Source organism: Mustela nivalis, assembly GCF_964662115.1.
Source record: "Mustela nivalis genome assembly, chromosome: 5".
Lineage (NCBI taxonomy): Eukaryota > Metazoa > Chordata > Mammalia > Carnivora > Mustelidae > Mustela > Mustela nivalis.
Window position 1 is genome coordinate 120,686,196 of NC_139024.1, and position 24,447 is coordinate 120,710,642.

At 50.1% G+C, this 24,447-nt stretch overlaps 2 protein-coding genes across 4 annotated transcripts; one reads left to right on the top strand and one right to left on the bottom strand.

Moving 5' to 3' along the window:
- Positions 1-158: 158 nt before the first annotated feature.
- Positions 159-3,991, bottom strand: LY6G6F (lymphocyte antigen 6 family member G6F). The gene is made up of 6 exons (XM_082732727.1): positions 3,872-3,991; positions 2,750-3,079; positions 2,407-2,670; positions 1,269-1,424; positions 1,020-1,086; positions 159-885 (listed from the first exon to the last, which is right to left on the bottom strand). Exons 1-6 carry the CDS (start codon positions 3,927-3,929, stop codon positions 861-863), a joined length of 900 nt encoding a protein of 299 aa, XP_082588853.1. The 5' UTR covers positions 3,930-3,991; the 3' UTR covers positions 159-860.
- A 3,238-nt stretch (positions 3,992-7,229) lies between these two features.
- On the top strand, positions 7,230-22,609 carry ABHD16A (abhydrolase domain containing 16A, phospholipase). Of its 3 annotated transcripts, XM_082732722.1 has the most exons (20): positions 7,230-7,435; positions 8,425-8,481; positions 9,180-9,246; positions 9,482-9,568; positions 12,746-12,831; positions 14,632-14,705; positions 14,889-15,011; positions 17,340-17,454; positions 17,538-17,639; positions 18,760-18,823; positions 19,225-19,274; positions 19,613-19,736; positions 20,648-20,752; positions 20,985-21,048; positions 21,311-21,367; positions 21,508-21,570; positions 21,686-21,762; positions 21,846-21,944; positions 22,044-22,090; positions 22,278-22,609. In XM_082732722.1, the coding sequence occupies exons 1-20, from the start codon at positions 7,304-7,306 to the stop codon at positions 22,359-22,361; spliced, it is 1,677 nt and encodes a 558-aa protein (XP_082588848.1). In that variant the 5' UTR covers positions 7,230-7,303; the 3' UTR covers positions 22,362-22,609. The 3 variants fall into 3 exon arrangements, with proteins under 3 accessions (XP_082588848.1, XP_082588849.1, XP_082588850.1); XM_082732723.1 differs by lacking the exon at positions 9,180-9,246 and having other exon boundaries at positions 7,252-7,435; XM_082732724.1 differs by lacking the exons at positions 7,230-7,435; positions 8,425-8,481; positions 9,180-9,246; positions 9,482-9,568 and having other exon boundaries at positions 14,889-16,573; positions 16,786-17,454.
- Positions 22,610-24,447: the final 1,838 nt, after the last annotated feature.

Here is a 24,447-nt window from a genome sequence, read left to right on the forward strand (position 1 = left end):
TGGACACTCCCTCTACCCCCAGAGATAGCATGTGACTCTAGGGCCTCCCAGGGTGTCAGGATGTTGATAAGCCTCTCACTGCTCCGCTCCGGATGCCACAGGAAGTGCTAGGATAAGGAGGGCGGCTGGGAGTGCACCCCACCCCCCACCCCCCACCCCCCCACCCCGTCCTGACTCAGTGCCCTCCCTGTCCGTGTGAGGAAGTCTGAGGTCTGATTAAAGGTGTGTGTTCTCCTTCCACTTCTCTGTGCAAACGAGATGGAGCAGGGATGAGGGGGATGGGGGTGGGGGATGGTCGGGCTTAATTTCAGGGCAACCTGAGTCTTCTTCCAATTCTCTGTCATTCAGTCCTCCCACCTGGTGCTTCTGTTGTCTTCTCTCCCTGCCTGTCTCTTTCCTCTAACTCGAGTCCCTTCCCTTCTCTCTTCTTTAGTTGCCTCCATTTGTCCAGTGGTTTCCTGAGACTGACTCTCCAAAATTGCTCAAATCTCTGGATTCTCCTGTCTCATCTCTGCCCATCCCCACCCCTCCTCACCCCCTAGCAGCCACCCTGGGCTCCCCTTCAGTCCCATGGTACTGAGGGCTCAGGACCACCCCTTTACTGGCTGCTATGAAACAGGAGATCACACCTGTGATCTCACAGGTGACATCGCAGAATAATACTTTGCTTTCCTTCAGCGCCCCTGAACACACACACACACATACACACACACACACAAACAGCGTGACTGCTGGAGATCAGCTGGACTGTAGGGCAGCACTCGAAGCCCTTCCCCTCCTTGCCAGGTTTTCAGGCGAAGCCTCAGGTGCCAGATGGCCAGAGGGACAGCAGATCACACTTCTAGCAGATGTCATGGATATCATTTGATCTTGGGGGCAGGTGGGCTGTGGATTTTGTGAAGCAGAAAGACAGATTAAAGATACTTTCATTCTCTACCTCCTCAGGAACAGGGGCCCCCATACCCACCCCAACCCCAGTCTCCTTGGGATTTAAGCCTGCACCCTGGAGTGTTCCTCACCTGAGACGGGCCAAATGGATGTTCTCATAGACCTGGATTTCAGGTTTGAACTGAGGAATTGAGGCACCTGGGAAGAAGGAGTCACACGGGGTGCAGCAGAGAAATCACCAGATAACTCAGAACTATATTCCTTACTACCTCCTCCCCTAGAGAAGGTAGGGATAGAGGCAAGACGTGAGCCCATCCCTCTGCCACCCACCCACTCACACATGCTCTCTTCTTTCCCCCTGGGAGGAAACTGGGACTCACCTCTGCACTGAGTCCCCTGGGCCCTCTGTCTGCAGAGCACGATGCTGACGGCCAGGATGGTGAACCCCTGACCCACTGTGAGCAAGAGCATCACGATCCAGGACACGTCCCAGCCCGTGGAAGGGGCACAGAGGGCAGGGGAGGCATCCGTGGAGGCTACAGTAAGGGCAAGACAGCAGGGATAAGGAGGGACGCAGTGAGGGGTTTGTTCCCATGCCCCAGAGAGAGGCTTTCCCCCTGTAGTCCAGCAGGCTCTTACCACCAAAAGACTTCATAAGCTTCTTTGTCCCTAGTTTCCACCATCCCACTTTGCCCATATTCAAGCCTCTCATGTTGACCCCATCAACTTCTGTTGGTAGCAAATATCAACACACCTGTACCCACCTATGGACAGCTAACTTCAGAACAGACCATCAGCCGTAACTGCAATTCTTCCTCATATCCTTAATAGTAATCCAAACTTCCAGGACAAAGTAGTGCCTTCCAATTCATTCTTTCTTTCACTCATTTAGTCCATAAGCATTCCCTGAGTGCCCACCAAATGCCAGGCACCGTATTAGGTGCTGAGGGTGTAGAGGGAAGTAAAACCCATTAATTGGCCTTTGCTTACCAAAATAATGTCCATTTGCTCCTCCCTCCTGCCTCATAAATGGGTCATTCTACATTCAATAGCATTCTTTCTGTGGGTAATGGACTTCTAATTGTTAAAACAATTATATATTTTTTCCCCTTCTATTTTCACTCACAGTAGTCCATTATAACATTAGCACATGTATCTTTACTTCAAAAGACAATTCCCCCATCAATAATTCTTTTCTTCATGTCTGCTATGAGATATTCCATAAAAGTCATAGATCACCCTATTTGTAATTAATGGTATATTCCACCAGAATCCTTCTCATCCCTTTTGGCCAATGGTCTCTTCCACCAGAAAGCTGGCTTAAACAACCCCCTTCTCTATTAGGGAGTTATCAATGAGAGAAAAGGCCCTCTTCCTACAGGTGATGGTCTGCTCTACCAGAAATCACCCCCACCCACCCAAATCTGGCCAATTACAAAGTCATGTCCACCTCCTCTAGCCAGCAAGTGCAGAATGTGCCAGAGGCAATATCCTCTCCCAAATCCTCCCTCAGTTTACCTGTCAAGTTAAAGCTGACCCCTTTGTTGTGAGGCATGAGGCAGCGGATGATTCTTGCTCTATGTTCCTCTGACTCAGAGAGTCCCTCCCCAGGACACACCAAGAGCAGGGCAGCCCCATCGCCCCAAAATGACTGTACACGGCCCCTCACAGGACCCTTTCCCTCTAGCCAGGTCACAGAGTCTAGGCGTCTGGCAGGGGCCACAGAGCACATGAGGACAGAGCAGTGGGATCCATCGGCAGCCCTCGAAGATAGCTGGGATCCTGTGGGAAGAGAGGGACCTTAGTTCTCTGCTGGGCTTCCTGACCTCCAGTGGCCCCCGATTTACATGCCTTCACTAACCTCTGAGCACGGAGACATCATACATCTTCCAGTTCTGGTACCTGTGGTGCTGACCCAGCACAGCACACCAGTATCGACCAGCGTCTCCCTCCTTGGACCCTTCCAGCCACAGTGAGAAGTTCCCCAGTAGTTTGAGTCTGGATGCCCTGGTGGGCTTCCCGAGGTCTGGGGCTGGCCTGACCACTTGGACTTGGGCCACCAGGGCAGTGGAGGAACCTGCTGCTGGGCTGTGGAACCAGGATAGGAGTTCATCTCCACTCAGGGTGGGCGGTAAGGGACATGGCAGCTCCAGCACCTCCCCCGAGGCTACAAAGATGGTCTGGATATTGTCTGTGGGGAGGAGATTGTATGAGACTAGAAATCGCCATCAGATCAATAGCTCCCACTTGACCTCCAACCCCCAGCTTCTGCCCCTCCTGGGAATTCCCCCAGCATGGGTCTGGCTATGAGCACTTTCTCAAGTGACAGCTATGAAGAAGTGAGGAGGGGAGGATAAAGTAGGGCCTTCCTCCCCTCTCCTCCAGTGGGTGAAGGAATCTGAAGGCAAGAGAAAAAAGGCTAGAATAGTTGGCAAAGACCCTTTCTCTTCCTCTCCTTTCTCCTTTTCTGGATGCATTTTCTCATCTATTCTTATTTTCTAAAGGAAACTGTACATAACAACAACAACAAAAATAGACAACAAAACAAAAGCCCCCAGATTAAAAAATTAAACATTAGGGACACCTCAGTGGCTCAGTCAGTTAAGCATCTGCCTTGGGCTCAGGTCATGATCTCAGGGTCCTGGGATCCAGCCCGCATCAGGCTCCCTGCTCAGTGGGGAGCCTCCTTCTCCCTCTGCCTGCTGTTCCCCCTGCTTGTGCTCACTCGCACTCTCTCTCTCTCTGATAAATTAATAAATAATTTTCAAAAGATTAAACACTAAAAACATTTAAAAAAGAAACTATACATAACCTGGACCCTCATTGTCTCTGGGTCTTCCCAAGAATTAGAGGAAGTGGGGAATCCGCTGGGGTAAATCTATCTCCTTGAGTCAAATGCCTTCCCCAGGCTCTGAGGAGAAACAGCAGTAGTTCCTTACAACCTTCCGAATAACCAAAGAATCCCCCAATTCCTCCTCCTTACCTGCAGCAGACCAGGGGGCTCCACATAGGAACAGAAGGAAGAGGAATAAGACCGCCATGGGGAGAGGCTGCCAAGTTCTCTCGCCCAGGACCTGGTGTCCTGTAGAGGAAACAAAACCCAGATACAGTCCCACGCTCCCTGGTTTGGAGTGACATGGGCCTCTGAGGGGATGGGAATGCTGGGGAGATAAAGCCCAGCTTCATATTTACTGGGGGAAAAGTGACCACCACCTTTCAGTTCTGAGGGGGAAAAGACTCAGCCCAGGGTGTTCTGAAGAGGATCTCCTTACACTTCGGACTCCACATCAGCTGAAGGAGACAGATCAAAGACTTTGTGCTAAAAAGCCTCTGCAGAAGGGGGCACAGCTGTCTACCTTCATTCAGTCTGGATACATTCTGTGCTCTTTCCTCCACCCTAGGAGAGATGCCAACCATGAGTGAAGAAGCTGAGTCTTCATGTTGGTCTCCACAGAACCTGGCATAAGACTGCATACCTAGTCAATACTCCATAAATAATTTAGAATGACTTTCCCTGAGGCTCCCTGGCATACCACTGACCTCTTCTGAGCCCCTAATGAGTGTATTAAGTTACTACTGAAGGAACTGGATAACAGGGGCCTGGAGAATTCACCAAATCCCTCTACCCCGGGCAGGATTCTCAAAGCAGAGTTTCATATAGCTCTAATAGTTTTTAATGTGTTATTTGTTTATTTATTTATTTATTTATTTAAAGATTTTATTCATTTGACAGAGAGAGATCCCAAGTAGGCAAAAGCAGGCAGAGAGAGAGAGAGGAAGGGAAGCAGGCTCCCTGCTGAGCAGAGAGCCCCCGATGGAGGGCTGGATCCCAGGACCCTGGGATCATGACCCAAGCTGAAAGTAGAGGCTTTAACCCACTGAGGCACTCAGGCGCCCCAAATGTGTTATTTATTTTTAAAGGTTAGTTAAAAAAAATTTTATGGGTGATCTATTTATTTTTTTAAAAATTTATTTATTGGAGAGAGAGTGCGGGAACGTGAAGGGGGTGTGCCACAGAAGGAGAGGGAGCAGCAGACTCCCCACAGGAGCTCTGCCCAATGCAGAGCTCAATCCCAGGACCCCTGGGGGATCCTGACTAGGATCATGACCTGAGCCAAAAGGCAGACACTTAACTGAGCCACCCAGGAGACCCTTTAAGTTTTTGTTTTAATTCCAGTTAGTTAACATACAGTGTTTTATTAGTTTCAGGTGTACAATATAATGCTTCAACACTTCTAAACATCACCTGGTGCTCATGACAAGTGCTCTCCTTCATTCCCATCACCTTTTCCACCCATCACCCACTCCCCCAACCATCAGTTTGTTCTCTATAATTAAGAGTCTGTTTCTTTCTCTCTTTTTTTCCCTTTGCTTATTTGTTTTGCTTCTTAAATTCCACATATGGGGATGCCTGGGTGGCTCCGTCAGTTAAGCATCTGCCTTTAGCTCAGGTCATGATTTCGGGGTCCTGGGATGGAGCCCCGCATTGGGCTCCCTGGTCAGCAGGGAGCCTGCCTCTCCTTCTCCCTCTGCCGCTCCCCCAGCGTGTGCTCTCTTGTGCATGCTCTCTCTGTGTTAAATAAATAAATAAAATCTTTTTTAAAAATTCCACATATGACTGAAATCATATGGTATTTGTCTTTCTCTGGCTGACTTATTTTGCTTAACATTATACTCTCTAGCTCCATCCATATCATTGCAAATGGCAAGACTTCATTCTTTTTTATGGCTGCATAATATTTTATAGAGATATATGTGCGTGTGTGTGTGTATGTGTATACACACACGTATCTCACATCTTTTTTCTCCATTCATCAATCAAAGGACACATGGGCTGTTTCCATATATATTGACTATTGTAAATAATGCTGCTATAAACATAAGGATGCCTGTTTCTCTTTGAATTGGGTGTTGTTGTTGTTGTTGTTTTTAAATATTTTATTTATTTATTTGACAGATCATAAGTAGGCAGAGAGAGAAGAAGGGAAGCAGGCTCCCTGCTGATGACAGCCTGATGTGGGGCTCGATCCCAGGACCCTGGGACCATGAACCCAGCTGAAGGGAGAGGCTTTAACCCACTGAGCCATTCAGGTGTCCCTGAATTGGGTGTTTTTTAACTCTAAAATTCTTTTCCTTTTTTAAAAAAGATTTTATTCATTTGAGAGAGACAGAGCACAAGCGGGTGGGGATGGATGGATAGGGACAGTGGGAGAGGGAGAAGCAGGCTCCCCACTGAAAGCCCAACTTGACCTGAGCTGAAAGCAGATGCTTAATCAACTGAGCCACTAGGTGCCCCCTTAAAATTGTTTCTGATTAAATATTCTATGCATACCAAAGACTATATCAAACCTAACATAATAAGTAAAAGAAGCAGGAAACAAAGGGCATGATTTGTATGATTTCATTTTGGTAAAGTATGAAATTAGGCAAAACTAATCTATGAGTTTAGAAATAAAGATAGTGGTTACCCTTGGTGGGGCAGGTAGTGATCTGAGGAAGATCTTGTAGATGTGGTATAATGTATTCTTGATCTGGAGGCTGAGTACATGGATATATTGAAATGGCACACTTTTCTGTATAGGTGTTTACTGCAATAAAAAGCTAAAGAATGTATATTTTATGTGGGTGTAAGGTACAAGGAAAAAGAAAACAAACCTGAATCTCTAATAAGAAACAGTATTACCATTTCAAAGGTTCTCTATGCTGTGCTACACTATTCTAAATTTGCTCTTTCTTTCACTCTCTTGATCATTAAATTTTATTTTTGGACGTTATATGTACAAATGGTGTCAGGTTATATGTAACCTATGGCTTTCTTTTTTCCCCTCAACATTACGATTTTGAGATTCGTCCACGCTTGAGAGCGATAATTCATCTTTTCTCTTTTTTTTGACCGTATTTCACACCCCTTAACAATACTGAATCCTCCTATCCATGACTGCGACGCAGCTCTCCGTTTATTCAAGGCTTTGCTTAGCTCTTTCAAAAACGTTCATAATTTTCTTCATGAAATCTTGCATTTCTTTGATTAGATCTATTCCTAAACACTTTTTCTTTTTTGTTGCTCTTGCCAAGTGCTCCTAATCATTACCCTTCTTTCCCACTGTCGCTCGAGAGTCTGCCAATATTAAGGAATTTTTTTAAAAAGGCGGGGGCGGGGGGGGGGACTTAACTTCGCCTGATACGTTCTAACTCTCAGCGTTCCAAACGCCTCCAACTAATTTCTGACCATTGCTCTATCCGTAGGTCCATCTGCACGAAAACCGTCTCAAGGAGCGCGGAAAATGTCTCCCCAGGGCTCGAGGCGGAGCCTGTACGTGCTGACGTCAAGGGCACGCAATACCTTAGAGGCCCGGGAAGGGCGGGGCCGGTAAGGGGACCTGCTGCTGGGAGAGCAGCGGCCGGAGCGGGGGCCATGGCGAAGCTGCTGAGCTGCGTCCTAGGCCCCCGGCTCTACAAAATCTACCGGGAAAGGGACTCAGAAAGGGCCCCGTCCAGCGTCCCCGAGACTCCAACTTCAGTCACTACCCCCCCTTCCAGCTCCTGGGTGAGTCGAGTTCTCCCCTGGTCAAAAACATGGTACGGCCCAAACCCCTTTGCGGCCTTTGCTCCCCAGCAGCGCCCAATATTGGAAATCGGTGGAGCCTGCTTGTCAAGCCAATTGTCTGCAAAGTGCTCTTTGTGTTTCCTAGGTTAAAGTCCCGCCTGCGGACCGGCTTCCTCCTTTATCGCCGTTTGCCACCGCTTTCTCATTCTGACTACCACTCCTTGCTTTTTCCTTTCGAGGCCCCCCACCCTGCCTTTCGTGGTTCGTGCTGGTCCCAGTTGACTCTAAGTCCTGGAAGAGACCCAGCGCGGATTCGAGAGCTGGATGATTCTGCCGTCAGACTCTCGATTTCTTCTGCCTCAGTGCCCTCCCCAGTTCTGTTTTATCTTCCTTCCACCCTGGCCTTGAATTTCAAGATGATTTCTACATACGTATCCGCTGACCCCCACCCAACCGCCCACCCTATCTTGGAGGCCCTAGGGTCATCACGTCCGTGAAAGCTGGGGGTGGTGGTAGACTGTGCCCCTACATGTTTTCTACCTTTTCATTGGTAGTCTCAGACTGTGTTTATTGCCCTCCAGAGCTGCCCGCCCTCAGCCACATTCTCTTCCTTAATCACCCCACTGTTACTTCTGATCTTTTTTCCCTCTTCAAGTTGTCACAGTGTCTCTCCTTTCTTCTCTGACTCCTGTCCCCATATGCACATGCCCACAACCCATTTGAAACTGGGTCATGAAAAAGGATCACGAAATGTCCAGTGAGGCTGTCACTTTTGCTCGCAAGTCCAGGCCACTATGTTCTCATGGTCTGAGGTAGAAAATTGAGTTTAGAGTGGGGGTTGGGAAGAGCGGCTTCTTAGGGAGCCAGGGATGTCCCAGGAGGGATAACTTTGGAGGCTAGAACCCAGGGACACACGTCTGGGCTCTCAAAGGGAAAAGGAAGGACTTGTCAGTGGACATGGTCCTTGACTCGGCTGTCTGTTTTGGCAGGATACGTACTACCAACCTCGTGCCCTGGAGAAGCATGCTGACAGCATTCTGGCACTGGTATGTCTGCCCTGATGTCTGGGACTACTGCATCTTTTCCCATCCAGTTGCCTTCCCAAACTTTCTCCTCCCCAGCGTGGGGGAAGGCAGCGCTCCTGGGGGGTGGGGGATGCTCTGGGCTCTGCAGCCAACCTCTCCAACATACGTGTGGACACGCTCTCAAGCACACATACTTGGCATTCCCCTTTGGTGTGTGCACTGCTTTCTGTGGGGCAGCCTGAGCCCTGAGGAAAATGTGTTTACTCTTGGGACTGTCTGCAGGTGCTGAGTCCTGTGGTCCCCAGTGACTTGTCCTCCCTGGCAACTAACCTCTTGGCTGCAAAGACAGCTGTTTTCTCTGGCAGAGTTCCTATGGTGACGTTTGTGCATCTCTTGGGGACCAGGCCAGGCACTGTCCTGAGCAGGGCTGATTGAAAAGGCTTGGTTAATTTGAGCAGAAAAAGAAACTGGCTTTTAAATGTGGTGAAATTATGTCTGGAGACAAGAGGAAGAAACGGGAACATATACCTAATCTCCCCAGCCTCTGTTATGCTCTGATATGTTGCCTTTCAACAAATATTAAGCACCTACTGTGTTATGCACAGAATAGGTCCTTGATATGATCTCCCTCAGGTTATCCACTTTGCTCAGAGCCTAGGCCTGGAAACGGCAAACCTCTGTGTGTGTATTGATTGCTTGTCCCTGTCTCTCTGCTGCAGGCTTCAGTCTTCTGGTCCATCTCTTACTACTCCTCTCCCTTCGCCTTCTTCTACTTATACAGGAAAGGTCAGTGTGGTTTCAAAGGTGGTGGGCAGGTTGTTGGCAAATGAGCCAACCCCCGCTAAAGAGGAAAGGGGACCTGTGAGGATGGCTTGGCTTCCCTCTTCCATCAGGCATCTTCTTCCTCCAAGGGCATGGCTGTCCCAAAGAGAGGGTATGGGGTGGAGGTGGGGGCTGTCCTGGGAAGAGATGCCAAGGGGCAGTGGGGAAAACTTCTCACATAATGCCTCTCCCCTCCTAGGTTACTTGAGCTTGTCCAAAGTGGTGCCGTTTTCTCACTATGCTGGGACGTTACTACTACTCTTGGCAGGCGTGGCCTGTCTCCGAGGTAGGTCCAGAGGGAGCCTGGTTTGAATCTAGCCTTCACTAGATTATATAGTATATTATATAGCTTTTGAAAATATAATTTTTTTTATTAAAGATTTTTATTTATTTGACAGACAGATCACAAGTAGGCAGAGAGGCAGGCAGAGAGAGAGGAGGAGGCAGGCTCCCTGCTGAGCAGAGAGCCTGATGTGAGGCTCGATCCCAGGACCCTGGGATCATGACCTGAGCCGAAGGCAGAGGCTTTAACCACTGAGCCACTCAGGCGCCCCTGAAAATATAATTTTTTACTGGGTGCTGAGGGGGAGTAATTGGGAATGGTGAAGACATGATCTTTTCCTTAAAGGATTTGGTTGTAAGTATGAAAAACTAATTGGCAGAAAACTTTGGTATTTTCTGGAAAAGATGCATATAGCCTACAATAATTTTGCACATATCCACATATATGTTTGTAATAATCCGAAATTGGAAACAAGTCCATGGCCACAAATAGTAGGATGGATAAATACTTTCGAGGGTTCTAGTTCTACAACAGAACACAACAGAGCAATGCAAATGAACAGATTTAAGCTACACTTCGTAACACAGTTGAGTCTCAAAATTGTTGCATTCAACATTACAGATAATATATGCAGTGTATTTCCACTTACATGAATTTCAAAAAGGCAATATAGGTGGCAAGGCATATATAAAGGCATATATAAGTGGCAGACACATGCATGGTTATCTTGAGAATCAGGAGAGATTACCTGGGAGAGGGAGGGAACAAGACAGGGAGGACTCTTGGAGGGATGTGACTTTGTTCTCTTCCTTGACTCAGGTGATGGTCACATAAATGTTTGCTTTTTTTTTTTTTTTTTTAACTGAATGTGTGTTGTATAAGCGTAGTTATATCTCACAGTTTAATAGTGAAGAGATGATCCAAATCATTGCCCCTTGGCAGGTGCACATGACAAATACTGGGCAAAGGGATGCTTGGGCAGGTCAGGAGCTGGATGGCTACAATTGGGTCCAGACAGGGGTGAAGACCTTCTGCCTGCGGTGTTCTGCCTCCCGATCTCCACCGGGTTGGGCTCCCTCCTCAGAGAGTCCTGCCCTGACCTCCTGATCTAAAAGTAGCTCCCGGGGCGCCTGGGTGGCTCAGTGGGTTAAGCCGCTGCCTTCGTCTCAGGTCATGATCTCAGGGTCCTGGGATCGAATCCCGCATCGGGCTCTCCGCTCAGCAGGGACCCTGCTTCCCTCCTCTCCCTCTGCCTGCCTCTCTGCTTACTTGTGATCTCTCTCTGTCAAATAAATAAATAAAATCCTTTTAAAAATAAATAAATAAATAAATAAATAAATAAAAGTAGCTCCCACTCCTCAGTTTTGTCCTACATTTAAATTTTATTTATTTTTAATTTGGGGACAAAAATTAAATACAGAAGAGCTCAGAGAACACAATACTATAATAATAATTTTTTTTTTAAGATTTATTTATTTGACAGATCACAAGCAGGCAGACAGAGAGAGGAGGAAGCAGGCTCTCCACTGAGCAGAGAGCCTGATGCGGGGCTCGATCCCAGGACCCTGGGATCATGACCCGAGCCGAAGGCAGATACTTAACCGGCTGAGCCACCCAGGCGCCCCAATATCATAAAGAATTGAAATGCTTATGTTCTGTGATACTGTTTCAGATACCTTTGGTCAATAAAATACTGAAGCTTTGCATTTCGAGCTGGCGTTCCCATTGGAATCTTCCCCAGTTCTGTGTTCCTCTTTTCCCAGAAGTCACCATTGCCATTTGGCGGGGTTTCTTTCTTGGTCCACATTTTTATATTTTTATGAAAGATACGCCTCACTTTATCAAATCTAAGCTGTTATGAATTGTAAAATGCATTTCGATTCAGTTTTCAAATGTGAAAGGAAACATGTTTTAGAATCTATGAAATACGGTAACTAAAAACAATATATAGCCCTTTTTTTTTTTTTTTTAAAGGTTTTATTTATTTATTTGACAGAGATCACAAGTAGGCAGAGAGAGAGGAAGGGAAGCAGGCTCCCTGCTGATCAGAGAGCCGGATGTGGGGCTCAATCCCAGGACCCTGGGATCATGACCTGAGCCAAAGACAGAGGCTTTAACCCACTGAGCCACCAAGGCGCCCCTACAGCCCTTCTTTTGTTCATTTTACATTTTTGGCACAACTGGCATCACACTGGACAAACCATTCTGCACCTTGCTTTGTTCTGCATATCGTCTGGGGTCTCTACCCCTGATGATAATAGCATTCTGGTTCATTCTGGTTTTATTTTCTTGGTAGCACTTACCCCTCTCTGAAATGTTCTTGTTTACTTGCTTACCATCTTTCTCCAGTCCCACCCCACCCCCAACCAAAGCCCCAGCTCGCAGTGGTGGAACCTGTGTGTCTCATTTCCGGTGCCTCCCATGTCATTGGTGCCTGGCCAATGACACCTGTCAGGTCAGTGAAAGCAGAGAAGTCAGGGCTTCAGATTCCTTGCCAGTGAAGGGAGAGCAGATGTGACTGCCAACGGGCCAGATGAAGAGAGTAAAGAGCTGAGCATTGAGGATGGCTCTTGTTTCAGAGAAGGAAGTGGAAGGGAGGCTGGGAGGAGCAGTCTGGATATCAGAAGGTGACAAAGATGGACCCAGGAAGCAGAGGAGGAAGGAGTCTCGAGGAACAGGAAGAGTGCTGAGTGCACAGTTGGAAGAGAGCAGGGACAGAGAAAGGGGACTCAACATTCAGTGAGGAAGTGATTGTGGGGCGAGAGCAGGAGCCAGGAAGCCAGATGGCAGGGAGTTAGACTGTACAGAAAAGAGAGGGAAAGCAGGCAGCGGAGAACGCTGGCAGGGAGAAGAGAAACTCCACACTCACTGGGGTGAAAAGTAAGGTTGCGTGTTACTGTGGTAAGACTGGGAAGGTGAACATTCTGGAGGGTGGAGCATCAGTAGCCTATCAAGAAACAAACTGAAGAAGCTGGGTGGGAGGGGAACACTAAAGCTACATATGAAGGAAGGGGGTCAGCTCGACTCTCCTGTTTCCCCAGACTCTGGGCCATCTGTTCCTTTTCCTGCCACTTCTCTTTCCAGGGCCTTCTCCTTGCCCATCTCTAAGCTTCTTTCCGAAACTTACTCAGCTTGCTCTTCCACTTTTCTTAACGCTGTTTCCTGTCCTCTCTCTCCCAGGCATCGGCCGCTGGACCAACCCCCAGTACAGGCAGTTCATCACCATCTTGGAGGCAACACATAGGAACCAGTCTGCAGAAAACAAGGTGAGAGGTGCCAGACGTCTGGGTTCCCTGGTGGCTGCTTCCTCAGCTGCCTCCCTGGAGCACTGGGCACCAGCTTCTGCCTGGGGCGGAAGGTGGGTTTTGCCACAAACCACACTGGGTTTTCGCTTGCCCATCTCTGTATCCCCTCCCACCCCGTGTAAGTGAACTGTCCACCCAAGGAATCTTCCTCCCCACCACTCCTAATGGAGTGTTCCATAGTGTTTCTTAGAAGGGGGTCTTCTCTCTATCACAGCAGCTCAGTTCTGTAAATGGTGTTAATTTTTTTTTTTTTAAGATTTTATTTATTTATTTGACAGAGAGAGATCACAAGTAGACGGAGAGGCAGGCAGAGAGAGAGATAGAGGGAAGCAGGCTCCCTGCTGAGCAGAGAGCCCTCTGCGGGACTCAATCCCAGGACCCTGAGATCATGACCTGAGCCGAAGGCAGCGGCTTAACCCACTGAGCCACCCAGGCGCCCCAAATGGTGTTAATTTTGTCCATGTGCATCAAACACCATGCTAGTTTGGTTCAGAGATGGGACAAGATGGACAGGTATGTCCACTCTTGTGCCCGGAAGCACAGCATGGTGCCAAGAGGGAGAAAGGCTAGGGCACAGTGTCCTTGGAGTTGGGCCAGCCCAGCTGGTGCTGGAGTGTGATTATCTTTCAGAAGGGGCTTTGGGGCCCTATAAAGCTCTTCCCTGTTACAAAGGGGTTCCTGGGATCAAACAGCTGTGACCACCGTCATCATGCTCCACACTGTCATTTATGGAGCTATGGAATGATGTCCTGGCACGCCACTGTCTGAGGCATTTTGCATACACCCTTCCCAGGCCTCACAACAACCACATTAGGTGGTATTATTATACCTCTGAGGAAATAGACACAAAGAGGTTCAGTGACCAGCAGAGTCACGGAGCAAAGGAAGTGGCTGGGTCTGGATTTGCCTCCAGGTCTGAGCAGAGTCTACCTGAAATTTGCTTTTCTTCATTTTGTTTTGTTTTGCCATTTACATTTTTGTACAGTGTTTCTATTGTTCCTTCTTAGTCAAGTTATTTTTGAAAATGTCAAAAAATTTCTGTGAGGGAAAATTAAAAAACAGCTCTTAAAATATAGCACTGGGCACTCTGGGGATGAGGGAGGGAGTACAGCAGAATAGAAGACACAGTTTCCGCCACCCTCAAAAAGCATGTGGGCAGACTGAGTGGGATGACCAGAGGTGTAGATGGTCTGGGTGGCCTCACCAGCTCCTGACTGCAGAAGTTGAAGGAAGGGAGGTGGCCATGAGGATGGAACTGTCGGAGAGGGCCTCATTCAAGAGATGGTCCCAATGCAAAGGAAGCACCGTAGGCATGACTTTCCTCCTTCCCTCTCACCCAGCCTCCAGGACAGCATCAGGTAAAGACCCAGTGGGGGAGAGGGCATGTCCAGCCAACAAACCCCCCCACACCCACACTTCCTCCTTCAGAAGCACCAGCACCTCCAGCCACCCATTCTGGGTGTGGGTCAGTCTTAAATTTTGGAAAAGCAAAGACTATTAAGTTTCTCTTCTAGAAGCAGCCAGGCCAGTCTTGAGAACAGATAGAGCCTCCTCTCTTGCCTGATTTTTCAGGCCATAACAAAGCTTACCCTCTGTGAACTGGGGGTGGGGGGTGAGGGGGATGTTGACTTGTTTCCCCCTCCCCTGATGTGCAGGGGTGAGTGTTGTGGTTGATGAGGGTGAGATGAGGTTGGGTAGGTAAGCCTGCCCTCTTAGTCGCCCTGTTCCTCCCCTTCCTCTTTCTCTCCCTGCCCACCACAGAGGCAGCTCGCCAACTACAACTTTGACTTTAAGAGCTGGCCAGTCGACTTCCACTGGGAAGAGCCCAGCAGCCGGTGAGGTCCCAGTTCTTTCATTCCCTCCCTGCTCTGTCCTGTCCCGCACCTCTAGCCCCATTTGGGGCTCCAGGGCCTGCTCTCCAGCGCCATCTCCTCGTTCCTAGATCCCTGCCCTCTGGACCTCAGATGTCCAGCTTGCTGTTCCTGACTCCATCCTCCCCTGCATCTTTCCATCCTCAGGAAAGAGTCTCGAGGGGGCCCTTCCCGCCAGGGTGTGGCCCTGCTTCGCCCAGAGCCCCTGCACCGGGGGACAGCAGACACTCTCCTCAACCGGGTCAAGAAACTGCCTTGTCAGATCACCAGGTGGGAAGCAACAGGGAGAGAGGCCCGCTGGGGTGGAGGGGATGTGGAGTGAGGACTCCAGGACTGGGTGCTCCAGTTCAGTCCAGGACTGGTGCTCTAGATGTCATTTACTGGGCCTCGAGCTGTTTGTGGTAGTTTCTAATCTCGATTTGTATGTGAAGAAAAGAGGCTCAGAGAAGTTCAGAGTCTCACAGAAGGATTGGGATGAAGGTGAATGAAGGATTAGGATATTAACACGATTCTGTCTGATGACAAAAGCTCTTTCATTTTGTTATTTTTTCAATTTATTTAAGTAAGCTCTGCACCCAACATGAGCCTTGAACTCAGGACCCTGAGCGCAAGAGTGACATGTTCTACCAACTGAGCCAGCCAGGTGCCCTACAAAAGCTCTTTTAATGAGGCTGGGAGGGAAGAATGAGGTTGGGGGTGCGGTGGAGACACATAGCCCTAGCTGGAGCAGGGTCTGGTGGCAGCTGTGTCCTTGTCCTGGACACTCTGCACCTTGGCTATTCTACCTTAAGTGAGCTAGTTTCTGCATCTGTAAATAGCCCACCTCGCAGGATTGGTGAGATTAGGTAGGTAACCTGTTCACAAAGGCTTCTACCTTGTGTGGGGCCCTGAGCGCACATGACAAAGCCCAAGTAAGTCATAGCTGTAGTGTCACAGTAGTAAGCATCGGTACCTTGCCGTGGTGCAGGTGCTGTGGGGATTTTCTGTTGCTGGGGCCTGGGAGGCAAGCTCTGGGATACCAAGGAAGTGGGAGGGTTTAACGGTCAGTGTGGACAGTGTGCCCCCTTGTCAGAGGGGCAAACCAGATTTGCAGCTTTGAGGGGATGCTGGATGGAGTGGTACAGTGTTTTTCTGGGGACAAATCCTATTTCAGGATTAACTGGAAATGGTTAATTGCCTTTTTTAGGAACAGCACCTACCTATGTGTCGAAAGTAGTACGTTGGTTCAGTAAATATTTTCATCCCCTACTCTGTGTCAGGCTCTGGCCATCGGCCGCATGGAAGATAGAAGGCACATCTCAGTAAAATGGAACAGTCAGGTCTCTGCCCCCGTGGAGTCTGCAGTCTGGTTTGGTGTTTTTCAAACAGTGGATCTTGGGGCACCTGGGTGGCTCAGTCGGTTGGACGTCCAACTCTTGATTTTGACTAAGTTCATGATCTCAGAGTCTTGGGATTGGCCCACCTCTAGTTCTGTGCCCCTTAGGGAGTTTACTTTCCTCTCCTCCACCCCCTGTCCCTCGCCCTGCTCATGTACACACACACACTCTCTCTCTCTCTTATTTGACAGAGATTATAAGCATGCAGAGAGGCAGTTAGAGGGGTGGGGGGGAAGCAGGCTCCCTGCTGAGCAGAGAGCCCAATTCAGGGCTTGATCCCAGGACCCTGAGACCATGACCTGAGCTGAAGGCAGAGCCTTAACCCACTGAGCCACCCAGGCGCCCCTAAGTAAACACATCTTAAAACAAAATCCAGACTATGGATCTTGACCCATTCAGGAATCTTGAAGTCAATTGAGTGAATTAGAGTTATCATTTTTTTTTAAGTATTATTTAGCTGGGAACTTTTTTTTTTTTTTTAAGATTTTATTTATTTATTTGACAGAGAGAAATCACAAGTAGATGGAGAGGCAGGCAGAGAGAGAGAGAGGGAAGCAGGCTCCCTGCCGAGCAGAGAGCCCGATGCGGGACTCGATCCCAGGACCCTGAGATCATGACCCGAGCCGAAGGCAGCGGCTTAACCCACTGAGCCACCCAGGCGCCCCTAGCTGGGAACTTTTAATAAGTTTCATTTTTAAGATTTATTTATTTAAAAAAGAGAGAGCCAGAGTGCACACCCGCAGTAAGGGGTAGAGTGCAGAAGGAGAGAGAATCTTAAGCAGACTCACACTGAGCCCCAGCCCAGAGATCATGACCTGAGCCGAAACCAAGAGTTGGACATTTAACCAACTGCACCACCGAGGCCCCCTCAGTAGTAATTACACATTAACAGAATCATAATTAGTAATAACTTTGCTTTTACTTACCATATATAGAAAATATCATCTCCTACATTTTTAGTATATGTACAGATGTGTGTACTGGGCCACAAATAAAATGTGCCCCTTATAAAAGGTTGTAGTAAAAAAGTTTGAAAAACATCAGCTTGGTACATACAATATTTCATTAAATCCTTAAGGAGGAACACAAATACATGAGGGTCAAGAAAACAAAACTGAAGTTCAAGGGTGAAGCGGGCCCCAGGGTCTCTGGGTACTAGGGCTGGGATGGACCCTGGGCCCTCCTGAGCTCAAGGGTCGGCTAACCCCTGTGTTCCCCACAGCTACTTGGTGGCACACACCTTGGGGCGCCGAATGCTGTACCCCGGCTCTGTGTACCTGCTCCAGAAGGCCCTCATGCCTGTGCTGCTGCAGGGCCAGGCCCGGCTGGTGGAAGAGGTGAGGCACCCCCGCCCCGTGGCCCAATCCTCCTCCCCCAACCAAGGATATGACCTCCCGCCCCTCATGTCTCCCTCACTCAGTGTAATGGGCGCCGGGCGAAGCTGCTGGCCTGTGATGGCAACGAGATTGACACCATGTTTGTGGACCGGCGGGGGACAGCAGAGCCCCAGGGACAGAAGCTGGTGAGAGGGAGCAGGGAGCCCAGAGGCAGTTGCGGGGGCAGCAGAGGCTCTGGGGATCTCAGGCCTCCAGCAGCTCCGAGGAAAGACAGCTGGAATAATCCCTGTCTCCCAGCCCCACCCTCAAGACCTCTTCTCTCGGAAAACCCTGCCATAGCAAAATGGAGCAAGGAGAGGTTGACATTCAAGGACCAAAAAGTAATCTTGTGGGGCGCCTGGGTGGCTCAGTGGGTTAAACCGCTGCCTTCGGCTCAGGTCATGATCTCAGGGTCCTGGGATCGAGTCCCACATCGGGCTCTCTGCTCAGCAGGGAGCCTGCTTCCCTCTCTCTCTCTCTCTGCCTGCCTCTCGGACTACTTGTGATTTCTCTCTGTCAAATAAATAAATAAAATCTTTAAAAAAAAAAAAAAAAGTAATCTTGTAACGGTCACCACTTAGGCAGCATTTCTACAACCCTGTGGCAGAGAAACTAATTTTTTATGTCAACCCATTTTATAGATGATGAAAATAAGACCCGGGATAATTTTCCCAGATCACACAGTAAGTGAGAGAGCTGGGATTTGAACCCGGGCTGCCTGGCCTCCCAAGTGGCCTGCCTCCATGAAGCAGTCCCGGAGGGAGCCCTGAGCCAACAGTCTAGGGAGCTGGCTTCTGGTCCTGGCTCTCCCCAGCACTGTCCATGCGAGTCCATGCGAGCCCCATCATCTCTGGGCTTTGGCATGGGACACCGTGGAATGAGTTTATCTGACTCTGTGTCTGGAGCCCAGAGATTTGAAAGCAATTGGCATACCACACAAGACAAAGTGTCATGGGAAAAAATAGACTCAAAAGCCAGAAAGGAAAAAAAGTATCCCTACCCATTTCTGAGGGCTGGCCCCGTGCTGGTCTTCCAAGGAGAAGTGGACACTGTGCTGGGTGATTAGTACTTCCTCTGCCTCTGAGGGCTCAGTTTGCTAAGCATTTGCATCCACTTTGCTTCTCTTCTTATACACCTTGTGGGTTGAGAAATTTCCATTCCCCTTGAAGAGAACAGGCCCTTTCCTCTTTCCACATCCTACCACATGGGGCATTTTCTGTCCCAACTTGGCTCCTTCCCAGCCCTCCTTCCTGCCTCCCTCCACAGGTGATCTGCTGTGAGGGGAACGCGGGCTTCTATGAGGTGGGCTGCATTTCTACGCCTCTGGAAGGTAGGCCTGTGGCTCAGCTCTCTTTGTCCCTGTCCTTTGGAATGGAACTGCCCCACCTTCCCACACCGATAGAACCTCCCTGCGCCAGATCGTGTGTTCCGAGTGAGGTTTAAAACTCACATCTGGGGGGAAGTGTACTCCCCCTTTGCTAAGCATACATCCCTCCCCTTGGGCTGTGTTCCTAACAGGATGGCCTTTGTTCTGTCCCCACCACACCATCACCTCTCCCTTCTGCTGCCTCACAGCCTCTGGTGTCATCTCCCCATTCTGGGAAGGCTGGAGTTACTTGCCTCTGAGTTTGAGAGTGTTTAGGGTTCAGTTGCTCTTTCTCCCAGGGCTGGAGGGGTTTGGGGGAGGTGTGGACCATGAGCTCCTAGCCCGCCCCCCCTCCTTCTTTGCAGCTGGATATTCAGTCCTGGGCTGGAACCATCCAGGCTTTGCTGGAAGCACGGTGAGACCCTCTCTGAAATCCCTTTCTTTTCCTGAATTATGGTCTGTCTCCCTCTGGTCAGCCACTAGAGTTAGGGAAAGGAGTGGCTGTTTCTGGTGGGGGAGCTCCCACTCCCCTGTCACCTGGGTGCTAAGGGCAGGGAGCCAGACCCTTCCTCCAGTGGGAAGCGGCAGGCAGGCTGGTTTCTGGAGAGTGCAGCCCTTCCCACCAGCGTTTTCTTCTGCACCCTCCCTGTCTGTTGCAGGGGAACTGCCAGAAGAGTCCATTTTGGGAGCTTGCCAGTGACCCAGGTGGCCTTTGGTGCTGACTCACTCCAGTCTTTGCCCTTCCTCCTGCAGGGGGTGCCATTTCCTCAGAATGAGGCCAACGCCATGGATGTGGTGGTCCAGTTTGCCATCCACCGCCTGGGCTTCCAGCCCCAGGACATCATCATCTATGCCTGGTCCATCGGCGGCTTCACTGGTACCAGCCTACCTCCTGCCTCCCTCCTCCCAATTTGTGCCACCCCTACCCCACCCCAAGGAGAGGTGGGGAAATGCATGGGCGGCCTGACAATGGGGTCGAGGCTTAAGGGAGAAGAGGATGGAGGTGGGATATCTGTGTGGGTCTGGAAGAAGGTATCCTGTTTGTATACATTCACGTTTCCTTCCACTCTTATGCCCATTATTTTATTTACTTATTTATTTATTTATTTTTAAAGATTTTGTTTGAGATGGGGCGCCTGGGTGGCTCAGTGGGTTAAAGCCTCTGCCTTCAGCTCAGGTCATGATCCCAGGGTCCTGGGATTGAGCCCCGCATCGGGCTCCCTGCTCCACAGGGAGCCTGCTTCCTCCTCTCTCTCTCTTCCTGCCTCTCTGCCTACTTGTAATCTCTCTCTGTCAAATAAATAAATAAAATCTTAAAAAAAAAAAAAAAAAGATTTTGTTTGAGAGAGAGAGAGCGAGGGGGAGGGGCAGAGGCAGAGGGATAGAGAGAATTCCAGGCAGACTCCCTGCCAAGCATGGAGCCTGACACAGGGCTCATTCTCGCCACCCCAAGATCATGATCCAAGCCAAAACCAAGAGTCGGATGCCTAACCAACTGAGCCACCCAGGTGCCCTCTTTTGCCCATTATTAAAAGAAGTAGACCAGGGTCCTGGACAGGGAGCACATCAGGGAAGCGAATCTTTCCTCTGCACATCTTCGATGCACTTTGATGTTCTCTCTCAATCTTTTCCGGAGAGTGCCCTGGCCAAGTGACGTGAGGGGTTAAGGGAGACCTTGGGCTAACCTAACAGGGAGGATGGTGTCAGCCTGTAGGGTCAGTGGGACAGGGGTAGGGTGGTGGGCAGGAGCCTCTCAATCCTCACCCTTCTTTCCTATCCTGGTACCAGCCACGTGGGCAGCCATGTCCTACCCAGACATTAGTGCTGTGATCCTGGATGCCTCCTTTGATGACCTGGTGCCCTTGGCCTTGAAGGTCATGCCAGATAGCTGGAGTGAGTACAACTCCCAGGCCTGCCCTTCCAGGGAAGGGGTGGGCTGGTACTGGGAGCTTCATTCTAACTGGAGACGGATCCTTTTGCTGTGGGTAGGGAGTGGGTCACCCTACTATTGAGAAGCAGGAGGACTCCCCTGTCTGGGGCCTCAGTTTTCTCTGTGAGCATTGGGGACCTTTGTGTTGGGCAAGGGCTTTGTCTCTATTATCCCTTCACTTTTATCCCACTCCAGGGGGCCTGGTGACCAGGACAGTGAGGCAGCACCTCAATCTGAACAATGCAGAACAGCTGTGCAGGTGAGTGAGGGCCAGCCAGCAACACCCTTCCCCACCTCCCCCCTGTACAGGCTCTGCTTGGTATTCGAGCAGATCTCCCAGTAAGGCCAGACTTTAGGCAATGGGGCCCATTCTTTAATATTTTCTCATCCTTGGGTGATGGGCTAGCCCATGGGGCCCTGTATAGTGGGGGATGAGAAGGCAGCCCTTTGGGGGGTGGGCAGTGGCCAGGTGTTACCGTCTCCCTCTGAACACTCTCTCCCCACAACGCTCTCCTCTGAAGGTACCAGGGCCCTGTGCTGCTGATCCGCAGAACCAAGGATGAGATCATCACCACCACGTGAGTACCGGGGAGCCTCTGCCCTCCTGGATCCCAGATGGACCTAGGAAGTTGCCCTTCCAACCTCTGCCCCTGGAAGGTGTCCAAACCCTCCCTCCCCAAACTCCAGCCTCTTCAGTGTCCATTCTTCCCACCCCCAGGGTTCCTGAGGACATCATGTCCAACCGAGGCAACGACCTCCTGCTGAAGCTCCTGCAGTACCGGTGAGCCAGGGGTGTGTGTACTGACATGGCACAGCGGGGAGTGGGGGAGGAGGGCTTGGGGTGAAGAGTGAAGGGAACTGGGTCCTGACTTCCCATCCCCGTGCTCCCTCTGTAGGTATCCCCGCGTGATGGCAGAGGAGGGTCTTCGAGTGGTGAGGCAGTGGCTAGAGGCCTCCTCACAGCTGGAGGAAGGTGCATGCAGATGCTGTGAGGCCTTTGGGTGGGGACATGGCAAGGCCAGGCACTGACTGGCGTTCCTCTCTTTCCCTGAGCAGCCTCCATTTACAGCCGTTGGGAGGTGGAAGAGGACTGGTGCCTGTCCGTCCTCCGCTCCTACCAGGCAGAAAATGGGCCTGACTTCCCCTGGAGTGTGGGTAAGGATGTCCTGGGGCAGGAGAGGGTGTCGGGAAGAGTCCAGGAAGTGGATGAATACCCGGATGTATGGACCCCGTGTGAGTGCCTCTTCTCTGCAGGGGAGGACATGGATGCAGACGGAAGGCAGCAGCTGGCCTTGTTTCTGGTGAGCTAAGGGGTGGCGAAGGAAGGGGGTGCCCAAATGGCCAGGAGACACATGTAGGGCTTGGGGACAGCACTGGAAGTGGCAGCTTGTAGAGAGTGGGTGGTGGTTTCACGGGCCGTGGAGGTGTTTGGTGGCTGCTGCTCACTGCAGTGTTCTGCACCCCACCTGTCCTGCCCTCTTTCTTCAGGCTCAGAAGCATCTGTACAACTTTGAGGCCACCCATTGCACCCCGCTCCCGGCCCAGAACTTCCAGATGCCCTGGCACCTCTAGCAGCCACAGTGGGACTCGTTCTGAAAGAGTGGAACGGGAGGAGACATGAGGAAGGAGCCTCTTATTTGTGATTCTGTGTTTATGTTGCTGTTTGTAGTTTGTGGAAAGTGGGGGACTGTCCCCCTTCTCACTGCCCTCTTGCACGTTTCCCCTCATCCATCCGGCAGTACCTAACCTTGCCCGACACGCACCCTGCATTCGATGAATGAATTATTCCTAGTAATTAATAAAAAGGTATTTTTTCTACAGTTGGGTTAAGTGTTTGACTTCCCGAATGTCCAGGAGCCTGGGGCTGAAGCCCCAAATGGCTGGGTTTTGGGCAACTCAACCCCAGCCAGCCTATTTAACCCTTCCCATCCCTGCTGTTCCCCCAGGCCTTCAGCCCCCAACCAGAACTGTCCTCATACAGTGGGTCCCCAAGCCTCCCCGTTTGCTGGTCTAGTAGTATCATCACGTACAGCCTCCCCTGCAGGCGACCCAGTCCACCCTGCGTAACCCTGCAGCCTCCCCAGGAGCTCACAGCTTTGTTGCCTACAAAGGGTTCTAGTACCTGATTTCCCCTACTCAGGGATCTTCTATGGATTTCCAGATTGAACCCACATGGCTTCACCATCAGTACCCCCAGTGTTTCTTGCGAAGATCTTGCTATTCCCATGAGGAGTGAGGAACAGCCCACTCCTCACGTCTTAAGCAGCAAACCCTGCACACCTCACTGTGTCATCAAGTCTCCTTCAACAACAGAGCCTGTCAGGGATGGAGGCCAGAGCTCCAAGGGCTCATGTTCTCCTAGAGCCACACTTCGCCGTTCTGGACAGCTATTAGAAGAAAATCCTTAGTTTATTTTATTTTATTTTATTTTTAAAGATTTTATTTATTTATTTATTTATTTATTTATTTTTTTTTAAGATTTTATTTATTTATTTGACAGAGAGAGATCACAAGTAGGCAGAGAGGCAGGCATGAGAGAGAGAGAGGAGGAAGCAAGCTCCCTGCCGAGCAGAGAGCCCGATGCGGGACTCGATCCCAGGACCCTGAGATCATGACCTGAGCCGAAGGCAGCGGCTTAACCCACTGAGCCACCCAGGCGCCCCTAAAGATTTTATTTATTTATTTGAGAGAGAGACAGTGAGAGAGAGCATGAGAGGCGAGAAGGTCAGAGGGAGAAGCAGACTCCCCATGGAGCTGGGAGCCCGATGCGGGACTCGATCCTGGGACTCCAGGACCATGACCTGAGCTGAAAGCAGTTGCTTAACCAACTGAGCCACCCAGGCGCCCGAAAATCCTTAGTTTAAACCTGAGGAAATTGGTTTCCTCTAACTTCTGTCCTATTTCCAATCCTTGGATTTCATGGAACAGAATAAGTCCTTCTCCCGCCCATCAGTATGTTCCCTGGCCACTTCCTTCTTTGGGAACCTCTTTTCTAGATGACACTCCCCCAGATTTACCACCTTGGCCACTGTTTTGAACAGGCTTAACATGGGCAAGCAATAAAGTTCTGTTGTCCTGGATGGCTGCTGACTAATTTCAGTGTCTCCTGGGCCCCGGGGCATGAAGGTCCTTCTGCAGTCTCTGGGACAGGAGCATACTGAGTCTCCACTGGAAGGGTGATCTCTGAGACTTGTCAGGTGATATGACACCTGGTATTTGGGGTTAAAAGAGAGGAAGTGGCCACAGCTTCACCACTTTGAGCAAACACTGGAGAATTGATGCTGGCGTTCTGCTCCACTGTCCTGTCCCAGGGGGCAAACACGGTGGGAAGTGTGGAGCAAGAAGCTGTAGGACCAGTTGCCAGGTTCTGAACCTCACCCTCCCTCATCTATGAATACAGTTAATCCCTTGGAAAACAAGTCTGTTTAGCTAAATTAACAACCTTTTTGAATGCACATAGGGGGTACCTAGGCCCACCTTCCCACCCTGGAGGCCAAGGACTCCCCCTTCTTGGCCATGGCAACTAGGGACTCCGTTTACCTGCCTCTATCACCACCTCCCCCTCCCCCGTTCTTCCTGGACACACTATAAAGAACAGTGGATGTCATGAGGAGCCCTTGGATATCTGAAGTGGATAGCGAGGGTTAGGTTTAACATT